The sequence below is a fragment of the Lissotriton helveticus genome, chromosome 3_1, assembly GCF_964261635.1.
Source record: "Lissotriton helveticus chromosome 3_1, aLisHel1.1, whole genome shotgun sequence".
In the NCBI taxonomy this organism is placed as follows: domain Eukaryota; kingdom Metazoa; phylum Chordata; class Amphibia; order Caudata; family Salamandridae; genus Lissotriton; species Lissotriton helveticus.
The window spans coordinates 968148286-968173737 of record NC_136061.1 but is presented as its reverse complement, the minus strand read 5'-3'; the positions used below and the strand labels follow the sequence as shown (position 1 = coordinate 968173737).

Genomic DNA, 25452 nt, shown 5'->3' with positions numbered 1-25452 from the left:
AATGACCGACAAAAATATTGCCAAAAAATACCGAGGACATAAATATTGACTTTATATACGTTGTATGTAAAGCAAAAAATATAGACAACAAAAAATAAAGAAGACCACAATATTGCCTAAAAATGAATGTCTATGGAATTGTAACTATTATCCACTAAACAACCGTTAAAATATATATTAACTTTCAAAATAGTATTACATTTACAAATAATGTACATATAATATAAGAAATATGAATAAATCATAGTTTATAAATATAAAATAAAAATAAATAATTTACAGCAAATATAAAAATAATAAACACATTTTAAAACAATGTAATTATCATTAAAACTAATAAAATCATTTGAATAAAAGGAATTATGGCAAACACTGGATATTACAAAATGTGGAATAATTTACAATAACATAAAAAAGTATATAAATAATTACTAAAAACCTTTATTTACATTAACTTTTAAGATGAAAACAAAAAATATATATTAAAACAACTTTAAAAAAATCAAATACAAAATGTAGATCTGGAGGTTTAAAGTTCACTACTCCCACTCAAACCTGAGCAACAATAAGGAAAGTGTAGGACTTTGGAGGGGGGAGATTTACTATTGCCACTCCAGCGTAACCACTGTAAAGTGAAAGAGTTGGACTTTGGATGACTTAGATTTACTGTTCCAACTCCAACGTAAGCAACAGTCTGGAAAGCGTTAGAATTTGGAGTTAGTTTTACTATTCTCACTCCAACCTGAGCAACTATTGTGTACGTGTTTGGAGGGGTGAAATCTACTGTTCTCACTCCAGCATGAGCAACAGAAGAGAAAATATTAAACTCTGAAAACTCTGATTTCATTTTTCCTATCCTAAATGAATACAACATAAATTAGATATATACAGAATAAGCAAACATAAAATATATTCCCATGAACAAATCAAGAAAAATAATTGTAATCTTACACAATTTATATATATTAATAAAACTAAACACACAACATGAACATGAAAAATTATACATTCTTTTTTGTATTAAATCAATTACAATTTTTAAACAATAGATTTGAAATACTTCCCACCCTCTAAAAATAAAATGAAATAAAAAACATAACATTTATTATCAAAGAAAAAATAAAGCAACACTAAAAAATAATGAAACATACTTTACATTAAAATAATACCAACTTATTACACAAAAACAAATACAATTCAAATAACTAATTAAAATACAATGGAAATATTATGTATGCCTACATTTAAAAAACAATATGAAAAACTTTAAATAAGGATATTCTTACCTGTTATATTCTGTCCCACGATATTTTTTTAACAATACTTGTGTTTCACTATATTTTACAAATAATATTTTGTGGGATACATTCGTTATATGCGAAAGATTACTTGTCCCCAGTACTACCCCCCAAGCAGAGGAAGTATCACCTGGATGAGAAGTCTTTTAATTTCCTTCAGTCTATTCCCTCACAGATATGTGAAATCCAGCGCTTAATTGATTTTTCAATAAAAGACCAAAAAGGGCAGACAGCTGTTTCCTTCTAAAGAACTGAAAGTGCCCCATGGACCCTGGAACAGGATAGGTCTGAGGTTCTCTAGAATGGTTGTTCGACTACCTGAAGGAGATGAAACCGCAGGCAATCAGGGGGAAGATGAACACACTCAGCAGCACCTTCCAGGAGGGGGTGTCCATGGCTATGTGCCCATGCCACTGCTTGGACACAAAATCCTGTGAAAGAAGGAAGGAAAGAATAGTGGTAATGTGTATAGCACAACTCACAAGATAAATTATCTTTTGTTATTTAACAACAGTGTTATGATGGTAAAATTCTCACACCAGGATGAAGATGCAGAAGAGATATTGTTACCATCACCAAGCTGGAGTAATCCACAATGACAATTGGAGATGACAGTAAAGAGCTGAATTAACAGAATGTACCAATGAAACAGTAATATCAGGTGGTAACATAACCACGAGGAATAATAATGATAATATTATAGTGTTGAAAATAGTACATCAAATACCATGAAAACATAATTTGAAGACAAAAATCAGATCATGACATCATTTGTTTGCACATAGGTACAGTATGCACACCCCTAAGTGTCGCTCCCCCCTTCCTCCTATGTTAACAAATACAACTATATGGCTTAGGGGATTCTGAACAGAGAGACGCTCAGAGTTGCACATTGACACTTTATCTACACTCCAGGTTTGTATCCATTCTCTAGAGTAACATTGAGACCCACTTGACTAATTCTTCCAGGATGAGAACATTAACTACTTTTACAGAAAGTCAAAAGTTGTACTGAGCCCACCACACAAAACATGGACATCTTCACACAATTCAATTGGTCATATCACCAGTGGTGGCTAGTAATTTTGGCAGAGATGCGGGTGGATGTGACACATATACACACACACACACTCACTCACACCCATGCATTCACATGCATGCACACACACACATACATCCACTTACACACACACATCCATTCACAACATTCACGCCCAAATATTCATATATAAAAGCACCCATGCACCAGACATTAAATAAATCACACCTGTGCTACTCTGCCTCGGAGGTCCCAGGAGGGTTGGGACTGCGGCCTTCCCTCATTGGCTTGGGGTAAGGCGAGTCTCTACCTCATCACAGAGTGGGATGGGGTCAGTGAGAGTTGCTGACTCCACCCCATTGGGTGACGAGGTGGTGGTGTTTGTCACTCAGCCCTGGGCACTTCAGGCATACACTGAAGCACCCAGGTCTGAGGCAATCAGTGACACTCCCCTTCTTCATCGAGGGGGACCTCGAGGTGCTTTGCCAGCATGAAGAAGTCACACCCACAGGGGCTGTGACATCCTCAGCCTAGCAAAGTTCAGCTCAGACAGCCAGGAGTCTGCATATTTAGTGCTTGTCTAGCTCCTGGCAGCCTGACCTGAAAATAAAGTGTGTTTGTGGCTGAGCTTTGCAAACAAAACATTTGAAGTGTCTGCCCACCCAGTAGCATCCCAGGTCATCACTGTCTACCACCCAGTAATATTTCTCTGGTCCCTTCAAGGAAAGGAATGCTAATGCTACAAAATGCTTTTTCCCATCTACTTTTTGCTTGATGTTAGCACCCCAATCCCTGGTTACTGGCGCCCATGGTCAGTATGGTTGGTGTATTAGGGTAAAGTTTTCCCTGAGATGGGTCCTTTACAATAACTCATTTGACTTGAGAAAATGCATATTGGCAAATTGCGTCCCCTGAAAACTGTACATTTTATGAACAGGCAACGCAAAACATTTTACAAATCAGCAATAAATATCCACAAATCCTTGAAACAACTTAACCTCCTCCTTGTTGGAGCAGCAGCTTTTTTGATAGGCTCCACAAGGTTCAATTTGGGCCTCATTCCATCACGGGAAATAGTATGGACAAGGTCCTAACGGATACCACCCAATTGCAGTACTTTTGCTTCGTAATCAGGCACGGGCGGTACAAGTAAGAGTGGGGGGTGGGGTAGGGGGAGTCGTCAGATGACGGGATAAGGAAAATAAATAAATAAATAAATAAAACCACTTACCATGCACTCGTCAAATCTGTGAGTTGGCAATGTGGCGAGCATCACGTGTCGACTCCCCCACATCCCGCCCTACTACGCCTGTTCTTAATAGTGCATTCTGCTGATCTAAGTCCAGCAGAAATTCCCTATGGGTGGCATTATGTTCCTTTTCAGTCGCACCAAACAAGCATTTGTATGACAAAGTAATTCAGTGTCATCAAGAGGGTTGAAATCCTCCACATTACAACGTATATCACGTGAGTAGGTATTCATTTTCATTGTTACACATTTGTGAACAAAACTCTAGCTGCATTTCTGTCATAGCGTGCTTTTTGTTTGTAGGATTGTGGCAACATTCACAGTAATTCCAATTTCGCTAACAGTAAATGGACTGCATAGGCAGGGACTCTCGCTTCACTACTTTATTTTTTCATTACTGTGTAATTGGTTATTGTGCATTGAGTTTTGTCTGCCTTGGGAATTTCCATTTATATAATAAATATATTGATATATTCTTAATATATTAATATTGAAGTGTTTTGTGCTCCAGAATCTTGCTACATTTGCACACCTTTATTGCAGCTGTGATATTTGTGATTTTCTGTAGCTAGGCCTGCACTAAATCACTTCCCTTCAGTTAGTCCAAGAAGGGTTAATGAGGCCATCTTTCAATCACAGAACAAGAACCTGATGCCTAGTCAGTAAGGAATCATGGTGCTTGGTGACATTTACAATTAAGCAGTGTTTAATTTGTAAAATAAAGAGTGCCTGTGCCCAAAGCTCTGCTTAGAAGCTCGGGCCGGAGCAACTGCTTTCTACCTTTGTGACTGTTCTTCCGTCTTTCTATTCCTCCGTCTTTCCAATTTGAGTGTTTTTCTCTCTCAGTAATTATCTCATGTGGAGAAATAAGTGCAGGTTCCCAAAAATAAGTGCCAGTGGGGGCCTGCTCAAATTAAGCACTGCCAGTGCTTAACTTGTTAAAAATAAGTGTCTGGCCTCTGCAGCTTGCACCACCCATTGCCACTGCCAGCACTGCCAATAACAGTACCTATACACCTACTAACCAGCACACTACTACAAGTGTGACAATTAAGCCTATTCCCAACCCCCAAAGCTATAAAAACAGCTTAGGTGCCACGTATTGGATGTTTTTAATGCATACTGAATTAATAAACAATTGCTGTTCTACTCATCTCTAAATTACGCAAAAAGCGCCACCATATCCAATGTTCCCTCTAACTTTTTTCCTCTGTGTGCGGCAGTGGAGGGTCTCTGTGCGCTACAACCATGGCTATGTGCGCCAGGAACCAAACATCGCGTGTCTGCGGCGCCAAATGCCACTCGTTTTTGGTGCCCTTCTGCCCTCTGTCCCACTCGTTTTTGGTGCCCTTCTGCCCTCTGTCCCACTCGTTTTTAGTGCCATTCTGCCCTCTGTCCCACTCGTTTTGGTGCCCTTCTGTCCTCTGTCCCACTCGTTTATGGTGCCCTTCTGCCCTCTGTCCCATTTGTTTTTGGTGCCCTTCTGCCCTCTGTCCCACTCATTTTTGGTGCCCTTCTGCCCTCTGTCCCACTCGTTTTTGGTGCCATTCTGCCCTCTGTCCCACTAGTTTTGGTGCCCTTCTGCCCTCTGTCCCACTCGTTTTTTGTGCCCTTTTGCCCTCTGTCCCACTCGTTTTGGTGCCCTTCTGCCCTCTGTCCCACTCATTTTTGGTGCCCTTCTGCCCTCTGTCCCACTCGTTTTGGTGCCATTCTGCCCTCGGGCCGACGCCTGCGCCCCACAAAACCAGCCAGGTTGCAGCAGGCAGCAGTTAACTTAACCTCCTGGCAGGCAGCTGAGCCGGCGAAAGTCAGCTCTCTCTGGGCTGCCCAGCCGGCCCCACTAGGAGGACGAGCACGGCCGGGGAAGGAGCGGTCGAGGCGAAGAGTGTGTCCCGACCGACTCGAGTGGACAGCAGCAGCTGCTCTGCCTTATCGAGACAGTGCTGGGGAGCAGCGGGTCACTTAAAGTAAGTCACTCAGCCCCCACGCAGCGCTGCGCGCGGGACGCCGGTCACTCACTCAGTGTCACTTATTTTTATGTAAATGAAAATCATGTCCACACGTCGTGCTTTGGTGGTGCATCAATGCTTGCAACTGTTATGTACTACAACACTCCGATACTAGTAGCATAAAACAGAGGCAACAAAATGGAAACGAAACCCCTGTGTTATAATCAGTATGTATGTAGGTTAGGTAGGATTCCATTAATGTAGCAATTATTAGCGCTGCAAGGCTGGCTGTCACACAACAAGATCATGTTATAATGGAGCCTATGTTGCCAACATTGGCACATGGTGTAAATGTGCTGGTTTCCACACTGGATTTCATCTCTACATATACCGTGAGATTTTGCTGATGTTTTTTGTTTTGTTTTCGTGGTTGCTTTTACTCAGGGCACCACTCAGCATGGGCAGCATTGTTTGACAGAGCAGCGCGCTCTTCACAGGCAGGCCCCTCCCTGTTAGTGCACTTCTTAGAGTTTCTTGTTGCTCAAATGGGTGTAATTTTTGATATTTATATGTTTCTTCATATGTTTCATGCTTGATTCTTGCTTCCGATAAAGTGTCACTCATATTTGTTGAAATGTCACTCGAAATTACAATGAAATCATGAAAATGTCACACATAGCAATTTGAAACCTTGGCAGCTATGCTGTAGCCTTTTGTTTAAGTATTGCTGTTAATCAGAGCCCCTTCACAGGCTCCGATTAACAACAATACTTAAACACAAGGCCAGAGTCTGCCCCGCGCTTTCCTAACAAAAGCGTAGGCAGTTTCCAAGCACACGCTGTGTTTGGAAACGGTCTACTCTTTTGTTAGGAAAGCGCGGGGAAGACTCTGGCCTTTTGTTTAAGTATTACTGTTAATCGGAGCCCGTGAAGGGGCTCTGATTAACAGCAATACTTAAACAAAAGGCCAGAGTCTGCCACGCCCTCCCTCATAGCCTCAAGCGCCACAAGCCCTCCCCCGCCTCCTTACCTGCACGCCTCACGACCGCTTCGCCGCATTTGCGCCGCTCGCTTCTATCAAAGCGGCCGGCGGCCCGATGTCCTGACCGTGTGCGCGCTCCACGCGAGGTGGTGCGCGGTGAGGTCAGGAGCGGTGCGCGCGCGCGCCTTAGAGGGAATGGTGTTGACAGCTATCATGAGTGGCGGTGTCGACAATTAGTTGTCGGTGCCGAGCACCAGAAACCACCGGCTCAATTTAAACCCTGTTGCTTCTTACCATTCTTTGTATTTTGTGTGTTTTGATGGGATGCTTTGTGTTTAACAACTGCTTAGGTTTAGGTAACTACTAATTTTTTGTTTTAGTACATGTGCTTTTTGCTCTCACTCCATCTTGCCTGTTTCTATGTTTCTTTCCAACCCCCAGCTTCCCTTGCTTCCCCCATTCCTACTATCCTGATTTTTTAAACAAACCCTTCCATTCCCTGATGTTCCCACTCCATTCACAGTTTGCCACCAGCATTGCTCTTTCTGATACCGCCCCACCGTACTCTTCCATTGCCTCTCTGTACCATTGTATTTTTATTATTTTTTCTTTCTAAAAACACATTTCTGTGCACTTTTGAGGTACTGCTCTAGGGGTGTCTGCCATCTTGAAACAAAATGGTTGCTAATTCATGATGCATGCACATGAAATTCATGTGTATTGATGCAAGCATACATATGTGTCATAACATTGGGGCAGCTCTAGAATCATGACACATATGCTCACATGCATCATTCCGCATGTAAGCATATACACCATTGTCCATCAACAATATATATTTTTTACTTCTGCTGATGCTGAGCAGCATGGCAAAAAGATCTGGCAAAGCCAATAGGTCTGTACTGGCAAAGCAGTTGTATTTTCGACTCAGCAATAAGCCTGGGCGGTGAAATCCACTCGGCTTGTGGAGTTTGCGGAGTTTTCCGTACTCCGCGTTACGTGGAACTTGCAGAGTTTCAAAAAATTCTCCTCCGCATACCGGAGTTTTTTTCCTCGCTCACCAACATCAAGTTGGTGAGCACAAGCAAGGAAAATACACCCCGGCGAGATTTATCCTCATTCGTTTCCATCAACTTCAAGTTGGCGAGCGAGGGAAATCAACCTCCTGGTGAGATTTCTCAACGAAGGTGGTCGGATTTCGCAATGTGAGTGGCCGAATATGCTCGCGACCGCTCGCTTTGAGAAACCGTCCGTTCGCATTGAGAAAGCTGCCGATTAATTAGAAAATCTACTTGTGCAAAAGAAAGGATGCAGCACCCGCTTGCGCCCACTTGCGCTGTGCATGGTACCTCTTGTGATAATTTCACAGTGAGGACAAACACCAGGCACTGAAAATTACAGCGAATGGCATTTTTCTAATGCACTCTGCCACTTGCGGAGCTCCGCGAAATGCGTCAGAGTTTGTTTAGCACTTGGTGGAGTTCCGCTATGAGGAAGTCCGTGAACTCCGCCCCGGCTTACTCAGCGACTGTATTGCTGAATGCCTTTTACTTATATCATTATCACAGATGATCAACACTCTCAAGCGAAGCAAGCTATTTCGACTTTAAATTATAAAGTGGTCAGTGTATTCAAATTGTTAAAACTTTCAAGGGAAAGCTGAGGTCTCAGGATTGTTGGTGGTTCTCGAGTGAACACTTGATTTTGGATAAAATATTTCTCTTTATTCCTCATATAGTTCCTGAATCATCTCACTGCTAAATTAACCCCACCCCCAATTACACCATATTTGCAGCAAGCAAGAGTCTCATGATAAAAGCTATCTACCGTAATATACTTCAGAGAAACCTAACATTATTTCTCACACTAATGTAAAATCAAGAACACATAAGATAAAACATGCCACAAACACCCAGCACAGCAATACAGGCTGTCATGTTGCATATTATCGCACTATCCAGAACAAACTAGAAATCAAATACCCCCCACCCCCATTCACTACACACTACCAACTATCTGACAACACCAACCACCATGTAACACATGCATCTCAAACACAAAGAGCATATTACACACATTTCCCCACGTATTACAAAGACAAATAACGCATTAAACAGACACCTAACACACATCCATTATATATTATACATATCACATAGTGAAACACACTCAGGCTATTTCCAACCACAAGGCAGTGCACACAGTTCTGCTATGAGAGCTGCATTATCAACCACTAAAGCCCTCAGGCAACACCCCCTCTAACACTGAAATATAACATTACAAATCAGAAGTGTGTGGAAAGAGACCATCTGAACACTCAGCACTAGGAGGCCATTCTAAAGGGAAATATGTGCTAAACAACTGCCAATAACATAACATCTCCACCTCTGACCTTACTGTGTCCTTCTTACCTCTACTGCAGGCTGAGTTACCGTTTCATTTTACCTCAATATGCTGTTGGTACCTTTGATCCTTCACTCACATCTCCTCCTCACCTGGACTCCTGGCTGAGCGATGAAGTCTCGATCTTTGGCTTCCACAGCCAGCTCTAAGCAGTTCTGCCCTTTCCATGCTGCACAGGGGTAGAGCAGCAACCTCTCTGCCAACTCAACGTCACTCCTATAGCACTCTGAGAACAGCTCTAAGAAGGAAAAAAGAGGAAGTCAAAGACAGGGGTAGTGTTTTGAAGCTCGGAAGTGATAACAAGGAAGAGAGAGGGAATGCTGGCACTAGAGATTCAGCAAGAAGCAGAGACAGGGAGAATAGGGAGTCAGAGAAGAGGCGAGAAGAAAGTCAACGAGTGATAGACGGAGAGGAAGTGGGTGAATTATTGAAGGACCCTATGATTATTATCTGGTTTTGCCTTCAGAACCTGTCACAGTAGCTCTAACACCTTGGAAAATAGCACGAGAGAGGTGCATGGTTGCACAGCTATATACTATACTAACAAATTCCCAGATGAAATACTAGTAATCTTCATTTCTCAGAGGCGAGTCTTACTCATAACAATCCCTACCTGGTTCAGCAGACACAATTTACTTTTCTGACGGATAAATCAAAACTCTAAATTCACACATACACCCTAGTCCAGTGGTTCTTAACATTTTGACTTCTGTGGGCCCCCATTTCATCCTTACTGGAACCCACAGGCCTCCAATGAATCATTAATGGAATGTGGGGATCCTATGGAGTCATTACTGGAAGCCACAAGCCCCAGTCTATGCATTTTCAATAATCTGAACAGCAAACAATACACAAAAAATAGATATAGCTTCTTCTAAATTCAATTGAGTCCACTCATCGTCCATATTGTATTCTGTTTGATGCACTTGCATTACTCTCACGAATCAATCTGAGGATGCCAATTTCATTTTTAGCCTCCAATTTCAAATTCCTTCACATTTACAGAATGTTTTAAAATTTACAATTGTACATTTTGCTTCTTCATTTATATACACCTTTTTAAATCTGTTAATATTATTTAATTTTCTAAGCAGTTGCAGACCCCTTGAGTAGGCTTTGTGGACCCCCAAGGGTCGCTGGACCACAGGCTAAGAACTACTGCCCTAGGCCATATTCTAGTCTCTACTTAGCCTGGAAGACAAACACAGGGAGCACTAAAGCAACGTGTTTTTTCTGTCTACCAATAGGTGTACGAAGAAACTTTCTGATGATGACACAATAATGTTGCTTTATTTAAGATTCTTCCACTAGCTCACTGTACCCTATTCATTCACAATGCCTTACTGTTGTTTATCCAACTTCTTTGTACTGCCATCTCTTAATAACATTAGCATTGAGAGGGGCAGAATCAATATTCATGTAGTGGGATAGTGCCTAAGTGCTAAGGCAATATGACGAGTAATAAAATTGTGCTCTGATTTGCTGAGAACGTAACATTTTTTATCATACCACGATGATCCAGTAGTTTTATGCAAAAATAGTGTATATAAACCCTTGTTTGTGTGTGTGTGTGAGAGAGAGAGCTTTCTTAAATGCTATTAGGTATGCTGTCCGTTTTTCTATTGATTTGGCTGCCCACTTGGGATTTTGAATAATTGTCGTTTTGCACTATTCTGGTATGATCTATTTGCTGAGAGCCTTTATGGCAGTGAGTCGACTGCATTTTCTCTGAATTTTGTAATAAATCTGTTAATTTATTTTGCTGATCTAGAATGCAGGTATTGAGCTGGCTTTTACTTAATTGGTGTGCTGTTAGGGACCTTACCTCGAGGACAAATTGCCTCATATAAAATTAAGATTTAACACCATCTCTGATTCATCAATTCATGGGCGTATTGTTGTGGTTAAATTCTGGGGTGCAAGGATTGCAGGGGACCCTGTCCTCACAAGGTTTTAGTAGCAAAGGTTGGTTGAAAGTTTAGAGCTCCTCATTTCTGCATTAGAAAATGAATAGTGAATTTTCCATTGTGGATTTTCCAGGGTGGATTTTGCTGAGTTTTTGGCAGCACGGCTGCTTTTCATGAGCGAAAAGGATTTTCAGTATGAATAGGGTGGAATGATTCTTGTGATTGAGTGTTCTGGTTTGTTATTGAGGCATTTTTGTCTGTGTGGCATGATAGATTTTTTTGCTGCATGCAAGGTCTTTGGATATGCGATGTTAACCTTAGTTCAATTAGTGGTTTGGTTACTTTAATTTTGATGTAATCTTCCTATTTGTGTTTTGTATCAATGCAGTTTTTGGTTGATATGTTTGTTGTTGTTTTGGTAATCTGATTTGTCCAAATCCAAGATCTCGAGATATATTTGCTGAACTTGTCTCCTTAAGGTAGTGTGTTTTGTGAAGTGCTGCATACATGCTAATAGGAATCTTTCTGTCCAAATGAGTTTTCCTTTGCAGGGCTTTGTGTGTCTAATTTAGGTTTGTATCTTTTGCTCTTTGGTGCACAAGAATGAATTCTCAAGCCAGAGGTGGATTTCTGCTGGACGGGAGTCTGCTTTAGTGTGACTGGAGATTGACAAGTGTTGTGGAGGTACTAGTCTTCTTTCTATTGTGGCAAGATCCATTTTATTCTAACTTACTGATTTTCTTCCTATTTTGGTTGAGCAGACAAGATGTATTTTGGGTTATTCAGTGTGCTGTGTAATACTTTTCGCATTCAAGAGAAAGCCTTGCTGCGATTGGTTAGTCAGCCAGGGAGTTGCACCGGGATTGGTGAAGCACCACCACAGAGTTGCTCTGTCATGGATTAGTTGCTATCAAAGCCATGCTGTGATTGATTGACCTTTAGCATAGCCACACCTGGATTAGGCATTGTTTGCTAGCCTGTTTTCTGCAGTTTATTAGATTATTTTGAGAGACAATAATGTGTGCTGTGGTGACTAAACTTAAAGCTCCTAACATACCTATTATGGATTGACAGAAAATACCTAAAATTAGCAGCCAGATTCATCAAAGCAAAATCGGCTCGCAAAGGGCCAGATTTTGAGAATCTGGCCTTTTGCGAGCGCTATTTTTGCATTTGGGATTCATCATCCCAAATGCAAAAATCGCAATTCTAGAAATCGCTAAATTGCAATTCATTTCATTTAAGGAATCTCAATTTGAGATTCCTTAAATGTAATTCATGAACCATTTTAAAATTGCAAATTTGCAATCTGGGGCCGCTATTTACCACGAAGTCTAACTACGTGGTAAATAGCAAAAACTATTTGGACATGTGTGTGCGCAACACCAGTGTACATTACCATTTCAGGGGTGCTACAGGGTGTCCTTTGGACACCCTGGCACCCTTGAAATTGCTTCCTTATTTGCGATTCGCTAATTGCTAGTCGCAAATAAGGAATGAATGGGAAAGCCATTCCTTATTTGTGATTCGCAATTAGCGAATCGCAAATAAGGAAGCTGTAGAATCTGTAGAAATCGCGAAAAATATTGCGATTTCTACATGCATCCCGTTTTGCGAGGCTTTAATAGCGAATCCTTAAAATTCGCTATTAAGGACTCGCAAAACATGACCATGATGAATCTGGGGGATAGTCCCTCTGAGATGCATGGAGTTCTCTCATTACGCAAGCAGATCATTCTTTTTACCCCTGCCACAGCCCAACTCGTAAGTTTATTTCTGACAAAAATGTGTCCATACTTTCATAACAAATGATTTGCCAGACATGTGGATCACTTTAAGAAAGGTGGATGGTCTGCCATGGGGCCTTCACCACCCAAGAGGTTCGGAAGACTGTCCACGAGGATCTAAATCATGCCCCATAGTATTGCATAAACGTTGGGCACTTTGGGCATCATTGAGGTCAGCTGGCAGCCTCCTCGGGCTGCCATTCCATCAGAGGCCAAAATTCTGCTCTCACCACACGATCAGCTGCTTAATTCAGACATCGCCACACTGTCAGCAGGGATCTCTTCACTGAAAGTGTATCCGCTGGTGCATCCTGCCAAGGGAAATATCCATAGTAGAAGTTCCGTCCGCTGCGTGACCGATGGCCTGTGGCAAATGGACTAGCAGATGAAGATTTTCCAAAACTAGAGTTAGCTAAGGTCTGACATCTGAAGCATATCATCTCCCCCACCCCTAACTATGGCTTGGGAACTACAGGTTTGGTGGGGCGAGGGCTCCATCAGTTTATAGTGTGCACTCGCTTAGCCACACACTAAAAGAAGCCGTATGACAAGTATGATTTGGTTTGTTATTGGAAAGAAGTCAGATCATCTTTCCTAGTGAATATTAGTGGTGTATTCTTGTACTGCAGTCATGAGAATCAATTTTTCTGTTATCTTCCAAATTGCTGGAAAACCCTTGTTTGAAAGAAATGCAACATTATGGCCTTCATTACGATGTTGAGCGGTTGGGTCACCGACAGACAGTTAGTTGGCGGTCCGACCGCTGACATCCCACAGCTGTCGGACGAAAAACTGCCACCTAAGCCAGGATCAGAGATCCCGAAGGAACAGCGGTCGGAACATCGTCCAAGCATGGCGGCGGTGCCAAGGCAGGCACCGCCGTCAGGTTAACAATATTCCTTTCCGACAGCCTTTTCATGGCGAAAAGGTTGTCAGAAAGGCATATTAGGGGCCCTAAAAAGGCTCCAGTCTGTCTTTGGCCACTGAAAAGTAGCCCTGGGGGAAAATGTAGTTCCCCCACTCCCATAGCACACGGTCCATAGATGCGCAGAAGGTCTGCACAGTTGAGGCATGGGCTGTGGCTATTTCCCATGGCCGCAGTATGCCCCCACCATGGTTCAGATGTGTTTCTGACTGCCAGCCCGGCCGTCACATTGGAATGCAGCTGTCGGACTACCGGCATGCTTGTTGGCAGTCATCTGACTGCCGCATATGCGCTTCCATGAGGAACTATGTGAGGTGATGCCACAGATTTAGTGATCTGTGTTTCTTTGAAACTGAGTTCCCAAAGCATAGATACATTTATGAAAGAGCCCTGAGACTTACCAACAGCTCTTGTCTCATACTCATTGGCAATATCCTCATATGCATCCCTATCGTTGTCGTGGGTGGTGACCTTCGCAATGCTTTTCAGCAGCTTACTTGCTCCAAGGGCTGCCGCAGTACCACCTGGCACCTGGAATTGCAAAGGTAGATAGTCAATGACCAGGCAAGAGCTTGCAAAGCATAGAAACAAACAAAAGGCCAATTAGAGTGCTTGGACAAAATATTGAGTGGCAAATATCATACCATATCATGTCACAGAATTTTGTTGTCAAGATTATTGTTTTGTGGTATTTAATATTATTTTAAATAAATATAATTTTCAATAATATAGTTTACTTAACTATAATTGTAAATAATATTGTTGTTACACATCAATTAAAATATGAATTTATTAATATTAAGTTGTTAGTATTGTTAGTATACTTGTTATTATCTGTAAATAAAGTTTTAAATGGAAAAATATTTATTTTTTGGAGTTAAATTAGTAATTGATTGTATTGTACTGTATTGTAACCTTGGGTGGACAACTCCGCTCCGCCCACAGATTGTGCAGAGTTTTGCCTGCTCTGCGCTCCACGGGTGCCCGCGCATGTGCAGTTTTCACGAAGAAGTCGCAATGGAGGAAGAGGGCAGCCCGGGGATGCAACAGATAAGGTAAGGAGTTTTCTTAGTCTTTAAATAATTTTTTTTAACTTACCCAAAATTGTTTATAGTGCGGGTGGAAGGCGGGTGGCGGGTAGCTGAGCTATGCGGAGTGTGCAGAGTTTGTTTTCAACTCCGTGGCACTCTGTGTAGCCCCACTACACCCACTGCGCCCGGCCTTACTGTATTGTATTGGATTGTAATTGAATTTATATATCGCTTAATAGGCATCAAAGCGCTTTTGAGCAAGTAGCACTCTACTCCGGAACCTTTAAAGGATTAGTGGTGAACTTAGTATAGTGAAAAATGAAATTAATTTGAGTAGTGAATATGTTAGTCTGTTATTTGGATTGAAAAGGATAGTGGGGGGCTAGAAGAGGGAAGGGGTAGTATTCATATAGCGCTTGCTACCCCTGATAAGGTGTTGAAGTGCATATTTTTTGGCAGGTAGCACACTACTCCAGGATCCAAACAGGATTAGTGGGGCATTAGTGGAGGGAAATATGAAATTAATTGAGTGGTGGACATGTAAGTTTGTAATTTGGATAGAAAAGGATAATGGAGGGATGGAAGAGGGAATGGTTTGCATTTATAAAGCACTTGCTACTCCTGATGAGGTGCTGATCTGCTTTTTAGCGGGTAGTACACTACTAGCGGAACCCAAACGGGATTAGTGGGGAATTAGTATAAGGAAATATGAAATGAATTTGAGTGGTGGACATGTTAGTCTGTTATTTGGGTTGAAAAGGTATAGTAGAGGGATAGAAGAAGGAAGGGTCTAGAATTTTTTCTTCTGATGGGGTTCAAAGCAGTATGAGGGAGTTTGGGATGAGTAACGAGGAGATGGAGGGGAAAGAGTCAGAGGGAAGGATTTAGAAAGGCTTGTTTGGGAGATCTGAATAGTAAAAGTGGTATGAAATGATGCAAGGAGGTATAGAGGAGGGAAGAGTCTAGAAAGGGTTATTCTGGGTATCATAATAGTGGTATGGGGTTTAGGATGAGTGAGAGAGTGCAGGTATAGGATATATTGATAGAGCTATAGGGTGAGAAATAGGGCAGTGCATTGGAAAGAGTAGTAGAATGTGGTTTTCGAGGAGTCAGAGTCGAGGGTGAGGATATATTGGGGGAGATATAGGGAGAGAGATAGGGTAGTGTGTTGGATATGCTGAAATAGAAGCAAAGTAATAAATATATAGATGCATAGGTAGATGGAAGGTATATATATGCATAAGGAAGGTAATAAATGTAGATTAAAGTTGCATTTAATAAACCCAGACTCTAAAGTGTTGTTGTACTTTAAATTAATTCATTTGTTTTTATTTTTGTAATTCAACAGTGAAGCATTTGTATATAGTTATGATAGAAGATTTCCTTATTTATGCAGTCACGTATATACATGTTAAACATAGACTAATGTAACTATAAGTAATCTGTAAATTTCTTAAGCAGAACTAACACATTTCTATATCTTCAAAAACATAAATATTATATATGTTTATACAAAGCAATACACATATGTAGGTACACATCAATTGTTCAAATAAATGCTTATATACAGAGGGATATGCTGTATATTTATGTTTGAGTATAGTGGTTAAGTGGGGAAGAGCCAATTCTTTTGTAGTCTTATGAGGATAAAGTGGCTTTCCATGTGTCTTATGTTGTGGCAGATTGTTGGGTTTGTAGAGGAATACGGCGGATGTAAATGAAACTATAATTAATTAATTTTATTGTTAATTCATTGTGCAATGTAGAATTAATTTCGTATTTCTTAATAATTATGTAAAGAGTTTTATTGTTTAACAGTTATCTTATGTACGTACATTTTGTTATATCTTTAATCTATATTAAACATTGTAACTTTTTTTTAGTTGTGGGCTATTGGGGTTGCAGGGAGAAAGGAGGGGGCAGTTTAATGAATTTAAATATTTTTATATTGAAGATAATTAATTTTTAATTGTTAATTAACTATGTAATTGATAATTGTTTTATGTTTAACACAATTGTTTTCATTTTTTACAGTATATTTATATTTTGATGCTTTGTTAAGTAATTGATATTTTAGTAGTGCTTGTTTGTTTTTAGGTTTATAGGATGGGAAACTATTTAATTTAAAATGGTTACTTTAATTATTGTTAATAATACTTAACTGATTATTTGTTACTCTTATATGTTTTAATGTAGGAGATTAAGGGCCTCATTATGATGTCAGTCGGAGTTGTCTATGACCGACACAGTCGCCGAATCGGGACAGACTGACCTCTGGAAGGTGGTTCCGACCACATGAATACAATGCGACCGATACTCTAATTTCTCTATGGGAGCTTGTGCTACTGCTGTTGACCGGCCCTAATAAAGGCTCCTATAGAGAAATGGGTGTGTGTGTGTAAGACCCTGCTCCTTGTGGCAGGGACCCCATGGCGCCTACCTCACAGTGCAGGGATTTACAGGGGACAAGTTAGATACTCCCTCAGCCACCAACCGTAGGCCACAGAGGCAAGGTGTCCCTGCTAGGGTTCCCCAAAGTTGCTTTCCGACAGCCATTCTGTGTCAGAAAGTCCAGCACGGAAAGGCTGTCAGAAACCGACATCGTAATCCCGATGGCGGAAATGCCGTCCATAGGGGATTACTGTGCTGTTCTGACCAGCTGGGAGACTCCGAGAGCAGATCGGAACCACGTTGAAATGACAGGCCGGTTTACACTCTAACCACCCACATCATAATTAAGTCTCCTTGTTTTCCGTTTTTACAGATTTTGACAAATAAATACAGACAGAAAACATTAATTTTCTTGTCTGTATTTATTTTTAAATGTGGATAAAATGGAAATTTGGTTGGTTTTTGAGGTATTCTAAAAAATGCCTGCCATCACTGCCAGGCCAATAGATGTGTGGATTGATAGGTAGGAGGGTTAAAAAGAAAGGAATTTTAGTAAAGAGGCTTTAACAGCAGTAGATATGCACAGAGTTAATACTGAAATGTGCATATTTTCCCATAAGTGCACTGATTGTTCTTCTGCAGGTATTGACATCACTGAAACCTGGCAGACACTCAAGCATGAGTGCATCTTTATCAGCTCAATAAATGTGGAAATATACTCATTTCGGCTTACTTTTGCCACAAAACCCAAAATAAATATGGATAAATACAGATAAAATTAGCAAAAAATAAATATGGATAAACACAGATGGAAATGGCACATAAATAAATACCATAAAACCGGGAGCCCTAATCATAATTCGGCGGTTGAAACGCACCTGACAGAGTTGATCGGAAAGTCTCCGACAGCAGTTGGAAAGCATCCGACTAGCGGTGGACGGCTTTCCGACCACCATCGTAATAGGGCCCTGTATCTTCAAAAGTTTTGGTTTTAGATTTTTTCATTTATTTACTGTTAAATATTTTCGATAAGAATTTATTTTAGATGCATTTTTAATGTACTGTATTCGAGTTAATTTTTTTGTTTACTTTAAAAAATATTTGCTTTTAAGTTTGTATGAAGGTTAACATGTTCAGATGTCTACTGTTTTTGTGTTTTATATTTCCGTTCTTTTCATCTTTACAGGTTTTAATTTTGTGAATTATTAATCATTTAAAATATATATATATTTTATAGTAGTCATTGGTATTTTTGTTAGAAAATTATTAGGGGTATCATTTTATTTATAGTTCCTTTAAAGTCCCACCTTTTCCCTATTGTTGTGTAGATTTAGGTAGGACTAGTAAATCTACCCCTTTCAAAGTTCAACACTTTCCCTACTGTTGATTAAACTGGAATGAAAATGGCAAATCTAATACCTCCAGAGTCCAACACTTTCCCTGCTCTTGCTTAGACTGGAGTGGGAATGGTAAATCAAACCCCTCCTGAGTCCAACGCTGTGCCTACTGTTGTTTAGCGTTGAGCAAGAACAGCAAATTTAACGCCTCCAGGGTCAAACATTTTTTCCTACTGTTTTATAGATGCAGTGGGAATAGTAAATTGAAGGCAATTTGTGTCATGTTTGTAAATTATTATTTATATGAATTTATTTTAATACTGTTTGTTTATATTCTATGTTTGAATTTTGGTATTGTTTATATTTTGTTAAATTTTCTATTTTTCAGCAATTTTTTTCCCTTCAAATTGAATGTTTTTATAATTATAGTACTTGTTTAATTATTTATTATTTTCTGAATATTTTTTAACATTGTGTTTGATAATATTGTTTGAATTTTTTAAAATGTTGTAGTGGTTCATTATCTACCAATCTTGTCAAACTTAAAAATGTGTACACAGGACTGCATAAAATCTTTAATTTATTGAAATAAATCAAAACATCTCAACAAAATGTTGCACGCTCTGGCCTTGCTCATGCGTACTGGTTTCAGTGAAAACAGCCTCCATAAATGTGCATAGTACTAATAGAAAGAGGACTGATACGCCTGTACAAATTGAACACCATATTGAACGGTTGCCACCAAATCACACGAAAACCTAGCAAAAAAATATAATAATCATTACAAAGTTGTTCAAACATAGCACATATAGTCAATGGTATACCTTCGTATTACTCCAGTCAAGATGACTTGTACCACAGTGTGTACCATGTATTAACATTGAAACAAAATGCAAATTCAAAATATTGAAGGCACATGTTGTTAAACAAATTACTTCAATCAAAAAATCAGTGGCAAGCCTTGTGAAACAAACATATTAATATGGGCCTCTCATTAATGTCATTAATGTCATAACATGCCCACAATCCGGTACAGGAATATACTGCATTAAACGTCAAAATCAAGCTCATTGGGGCCTCTATGAACAATGCTGTCCCTGCTGGCATTTTTTCTGCGGGGATCGCAACACCTTTGGGGACTAGGGTGTCAGGGTATCCCTACCCTCTTATATATTTGTTTAACATGTTCAGGACAGGGGACTAAGTAGTGCTGGATTAAACCCTGTGGAGGCCCCTAGGCAGTTGACATTTTGGGGCTCCCCAAAGAAGTTATCTCCTAATGCCCAATGTACCAGATTTTTTTTACAAACTGACAGATGCCAGAAGATGAGCTTTTAAGAGACAAACTGTTAAGTGAATCTGATGTCTCTGGTTTATGTACATTAAGTTGTATTTTGATCCGTTGTTGCGGGCCCCCAAAATGAGTAGGGCCCATAGGCGTGTGCTTACTTTGCCTATTTGGTAATCTAGAACTGGAACTAGATTCCGCAGGTCCTGCAATGGCTGTCTGAAACATTTATGGAATATTGCTGCAATATACAGCAAATCAGACACCTCTCTCCTGCTGGAGTCTGACTCCCTCGGGAGCGAGATTGCCAAAGGAAAAAAAGCTCCCTGGGTCAATCAGAGCGCTCTAATTTTAAACTGGCGCTCCAGCGAGACTCTCTTAAACATCTTGCGGACCCAACCATCCAGATACCCCTTTATTTTCAAACCTAAACTTCTCAAAAACTTCTGAACACATTTCCACCACATCACACAAACTCAAAATCTGCAGACCAAGATCTAGCTTTCTGTCAAATTTGATGTAATTATATTAAACTATGTTTGCTGTGGGCATTCCTATAGAAATCAATGGAAAATGCATGGGGATTTTGTTTTGAGACCCCTTTTTTTCTCGGCCATGACTGATGGTTCACCCCAAATGTTTCCATACACAAGCTTCAAACATGTCGAAAGGTGCTAAAGTTATTTGTAATACAAAAAACGCTTTTCCTATGGAACAGCTGACCTCACTATAACTACTCAGTGAAGTAAATATTTAAAACTAATTTACATTATAATACCTTTAAGGATAATAATTTTATAGCACTGTGTGAAAAACTGACATGTTTGTAGTAATATTCTGCAGAAACAACACTGTCACATGACTCAGCCTTTTGCTCTATTTGGCTTCTCAAGTCTAGACATTGCACTACAAGCTCTACATTGTAGTACTGCGATCCTCACATGGTATTTCACTTTGCCACACAAGATGAAGTACAGATGCATAAAATGGTGTACCTCGGTGCCTCTTCCATGAGTTTTACACACTGAAGTTGATTGTTGGAAGAAGTTTTAACAGTGCACTAAGAAATCAATGCCACAAAATCCAGCCCCTTAGATCATTCACTTATTACTAGTCACAAGGCAGCTGCTGTTTGAACTATGAGCCCATATGAGTTTGGAGCCCTACAAATAGCCACTGTGCCAGTTCGCTGCTGGTTTTTAAAATTTTTAAGAACTTATTTTTGTTTTTCCAAGCCACAAAAACTGAAGTAGTAAGAACCCTGTTCTGTGCAATTTTGGGGGGCTCATCTTGGAGGAATGCCCATCAATGTGGGATGTAGATGCTACATTTATGTGTACAATGTAAATGTGTAGTATGAGGAGTGTCAAACGTATATGCTCTGGTTGGCTGTTGCAGCACAGAAATTTCGCAGACAATTTCATAGGCAACGCCATGGGCCCGCCGAAGAACTGCCTGCCAGTGACTGTAAAAGTTGTAATCTGGCCGGCGGTGCGCACACAGGTTTGGCAGTGTGGGAGCGGGGCGGTGGTGTGGCAGTCCCACTCTCACACTGCCAAAGTCGTAATCGGGTCCTAAATGACTGCAATGCATCAGTGGCTCCATCAGACGATTGATGATTAGTGCATCACTTTTGTAAAAATTATGATCCTACATAAAAAGCTTTGATTCATGAGTTCAATCAAAGGAGCAGCAAAGGAGCCAGTGCTCCGACATGAATCCTAATTGTGTTGCTTATGATAACTCACAAAGGTTCCTCATAGGCATCCAGATTTTCTGTCAGGCCCTTCAACTTGAGAAAGTCCCAGAACGCTGTGATAGACCAAGTGCATTGGCCCTCACCATTTGAAGAAGTCCTTGATGTAAGGGGAATACCCTCGACCTCGAGAGGGACTTTGACATCATATGGGTGCCTGATGTTGCAAACAACCTTGATGACAAAAATACCCCAATACTGAAAGGATCTTTCAGAGTGGAAACTTATTGGCGTAGATAGAAGCACTCTAGATGGCCTTGACTTTCTCAGGATGTTTGGTACACAACCTATTCTGGAGATGGTGTTGAAGGTCTTTGAGGCCAGGATGGGCAGCTGCCTAAAACTCTGTGGCACAAAACAGACTGAGAATAAAAAGAGTTGAGGGAACCTTTTCAGGAGTCATGGGCCAATCCACTGTTATTGGGCTCAAACTGTAACAGTATTATCGCTGTGTCTTAGGGTTTTACTTTGCCGTACCAACTTCATTCCTTTCACACTTGACCCTCAGGGTACCAAAGCTGAGCAGTTCAATAATTATTCCGGGAGGTGGTGTGAGGTTTAAGCTCAGAACTCAGTGCGGCACATAACAGTAAATAAATCTTTGTCCAGTTAGTGCTTTTAATTAAAAATAAAGTTGATTTAAATCTCAACAATAATTCAATACTCTACATAAAATGCATAGTCCAGGAATAAGAGGGACAAATAAAAATGGAAGTGAGTATTTCTGTAAATTTACCCCCAATAGTTTACATAGAGCACAGAACGTTTAAGGCACCAGCACATGAATTTGCCCATAGGGACTGGTGGCATACAATCTCATCTTCTTTCTGCTGAACGTGCTTGTGATCTTAGTCAGCTTAAGGCCATTACAGCCCCCCATTTTATGGGTGAAAAAACTGAAGGCGGTTGCAATTTTCTTCAGAGCAAACAAGTTGCAGTTGCTTTGTATTGGAGTTTGCCCTTCTTGGTCACTTTCCTCACCTCTGGTCACCTTAGCCACTTTCCATGGGCTCAGCAGGCGTCAGCGTACCTTTTTTTTTCATTTCAAAGAATTTTATTATTATGAAAAAGCAAATGAAGATACACAATACAAGCGTCAGTGATACAATTGATATACTATAAAACAGTCAAAATATAGTAGGCAAGCATGTGTTTTAAAATAGACATTTTAAGCCAATATAGCCCGCCAGAAATAAATAAATAAATTAAGTACGGTAAAAAACAATTATCATATCTCAGAAAGAAGTATCAAGAGTATCACTATCAGTTAGAATACCCACGGAAAAGAAAGGAAGGGAAAGAAGAGAGAAGAGAGAAGAAAAGAGAGAAGAGAGGAAAAGAAAGAGAAAAGATAGAAAAGGCAAGAAAAGAAAGAGAGAGGAGGATTTCCACCGGACCATCCCAACCGATAAAACACCATTCAACCAGACATATCAAAGGGGTATTGTGCAATCAACCCTTTGGAAGATAAATCCATGTAGGCATCCAAAGCCGTCCAAACACCACTAGCAATAGACGGGGAAAGATGGGCATGATCAACCGATGTATGAGCACTGCGTAAAAAGGAAACCCAAGCCCACCAAGTATGATAGGAAACTAAAGAAAATGACTTCCACTCCATTAAAATTACTTTAACTGCCACAGTCAATAAAATATCTAACAGTTGTAAGTCCATGGAGTCTAAGGGAAGAGGAACTGGGGAAGCTAGAGGGCCTAATAAGATTAATGGAAAAGATAGTTGAAACTGAATACCAAAAATGAGCGTGAGGTGTTTGTGAATGAGATCCCAAAAGGGTTGAAGGAGAGAACAGTCAAAGAACATATGAGAAAAATCGCCAGGTAATAAGCCACAACTCCAACAAAGATTGTCCTCTTTGAGATTCAACGCGTGTAAGCGAGTAGGAGTCCAATGGAGAAGGTTAACGGAGAAAAATTTAGATTGCATTAACGATGGGGCGATTTTTTACGGAGAGAAAGTTTACCAATCATCTGCCAGGTGTCTGAAGAAATATGGTCCGTAACTCTCTGGTCAAAATGGTGTAACCACTTCTGCTGAGCTACAGTATGGGTAGGTATAGAAGTGGATTGTAAAAATTTATAAATTTTAGAAGCTACGTGGCCAGTCCTGATCCATAATTGAAAGAGAGTAATCATAGGGGAAGTAGGATGAAGGCGCACCTTAGCCAGTGCCACTTTGATCTTGAGAAAGGTATAAAAATCTAAATTGGATAAAGAAAACTGTTGAGCTAAAGAGGAAAATGGTAATGGAGCATTATTGGAATCATAGAGATGATGAACAAGCAAGATCCCTTTAGAAGCCCAATAAGACATTAAAGAGGAAGAAATAGTAATTTTAATTTTAGAATTCCGCCAAATAGACGACCACCTAGATTTGTGTACTGGATTCGCCACTCTCTTGTCCACCATTCTTACCGCAGCAATAGTATCCAATATAATAGAGCGGGAAAAAGGAATGAACAAGGTGGACGAAGTTAAAAAAGAAGCAGTCGGCAAAGGAGAGGCCAGTTCCTGTTCTATTAGCAACCACGATGGAACATGAATAGGAGGGGATAAAAACCAGAGAGCACCTTGAGAAGCTAGAAAGGCAGTTTGATATTTTTCCCAATCAGGAAAGTTACAACCTCCCATATCACAAGGTTGTGGTAAGAATTTATAAGCAATTCTAGCTCGTTTATTGTCCCATAAAAATTTAGAAGTAAGAACATCAATGTCATGAAAGAAGGAAGCAGATAACTTCACTGGGATCATGGAAGAGACAAAATTAATAATCTGCGTTATCATCATTTTAAGAGTCTGAAGGCGCCCCCACCATGAAATGTGTTTCGGAGACCAGGCATCCAGCAAACGCCGCACTTTAAGCATAGTCTGATTCTCATTATAAGCAACTGTATCATATAAGGTGGAACAAAAGTAAATACCCAAATACTTCAATTGCTTAGACTGCCATTTAAAGCCAGCAGAGCCCATATGTGTAGAAAAACAATAAGCATTCAGTGGAAACATCTCAGTCTTGTCTTTATTTAAGGTGTATCCGGAAACCTTTGAAAAACGAGAAATGATATCAGAAATAGCAGGGATGGCCAAAGCAATATCATCCGAGAAAATAAGGACATCATCCGCATAAGCCGCAGTTTTAATCCGATGAGGGCCAAAAGAAAAACCCTTAATATCTGGATGCATGTCAATTAATCTAAGGAGAGGATCAATGGATAATAAAAACAAAAGAGGAGATAAAGGGCATCCCTGTCTAGTGCCTTGGCAAAGATTAAAAAAAGACGACGTGGCACCATTTACCCTTATGTTGGCTCGGGGTTGTGAATAGAGGGACATGACCATATGAATAAAGGAATCACCAAGATTATGTGCGCATAATACAGCACGTAGGAATGGCCAGGAGACCTTATCGAAGGCCTTTTCTGCATCAAGAGCCAAAGCAGCGGCCGGGAGCTTAGAGCGTTTAGCTGAACCGAGAATATGACAAAAGGTTCTGATATTATCTCGCGCGAGACGACCCTTTACAAAACCCGTTTGAGATGGATGTACCAATTTAGGAATGAAGGATTCTAAACGCTTAGCTAAGATTTTAGCAAAGATCTTAGCTTCCATGTTAAGAAGGGAAATAGGACAGAAGTTTTTAGGGTCAGAGTGATCTTCCCCTCTTTCGGAATCACTACAATGGTGGCATCAGCAGCAGAACCAGAAACAGATCCATCCTTAATAAAGGTATCAAAAACAGATTGAAGTTTGGGAACAAGCAAAGGAAGAAAGGTTTTGTAGAATAAAATAGGGTACCATCAGGCCCTGGAGCTTTTCCAGAACGAGTGGCTTTAATTGCAGCAACAATTTCGTCAGAGGTAATTGGGCCATTTAAAGAACCACTATCCTCCACAGAAATAGATTGTACTGGGACAGATTTTAAGAACTCCTGACATTGCTCAAAAGAGGATTGATTAGAAGGAGTATACAGGTTATTATAAAAACCACGAAAAACTTCAAGAATTTCCTCAGTCTGAAAATTTTTAGTGCCAAGGTGATCAGTAATAGAAGAAATGTGAGAAGAGTTATAAGAGGATTCCTGAAATTTTAAGGT

The 25452-nt window shown here is 40.3% G+C and overlaps 1 protein-coding gene across 1 annotated transcript in view; it reads right to left on the bottom strand.

Moving 5' to 3' along the window:
* Window positions 1-25452, bottom strand: part of LOC144824191 (transient receptor potential cation channel subfamily M member 8-like) — a 242788-nt gene that overhangs the window by 73118 nt on the left and 144218 nt on the right. Inside the window, exons 14-16 of the mRNA XM_078683347.1 lie at window positions 13940-14069; window positions 9012-9157; window positions 1617-1729 (exon numbers count right to left, since the gene is read on the bottom strand). Coding sequence (XP_078539473.1) covers window positions 1617-1729; window positions 9012-9157; window positions 13940-14069 — 389 coding nt within the window. The remainder of the gene's footprint in view (window positions 1-1616; window positions 1730-9011; window positions 9158-13939; window positions 14070-25452) is intronic.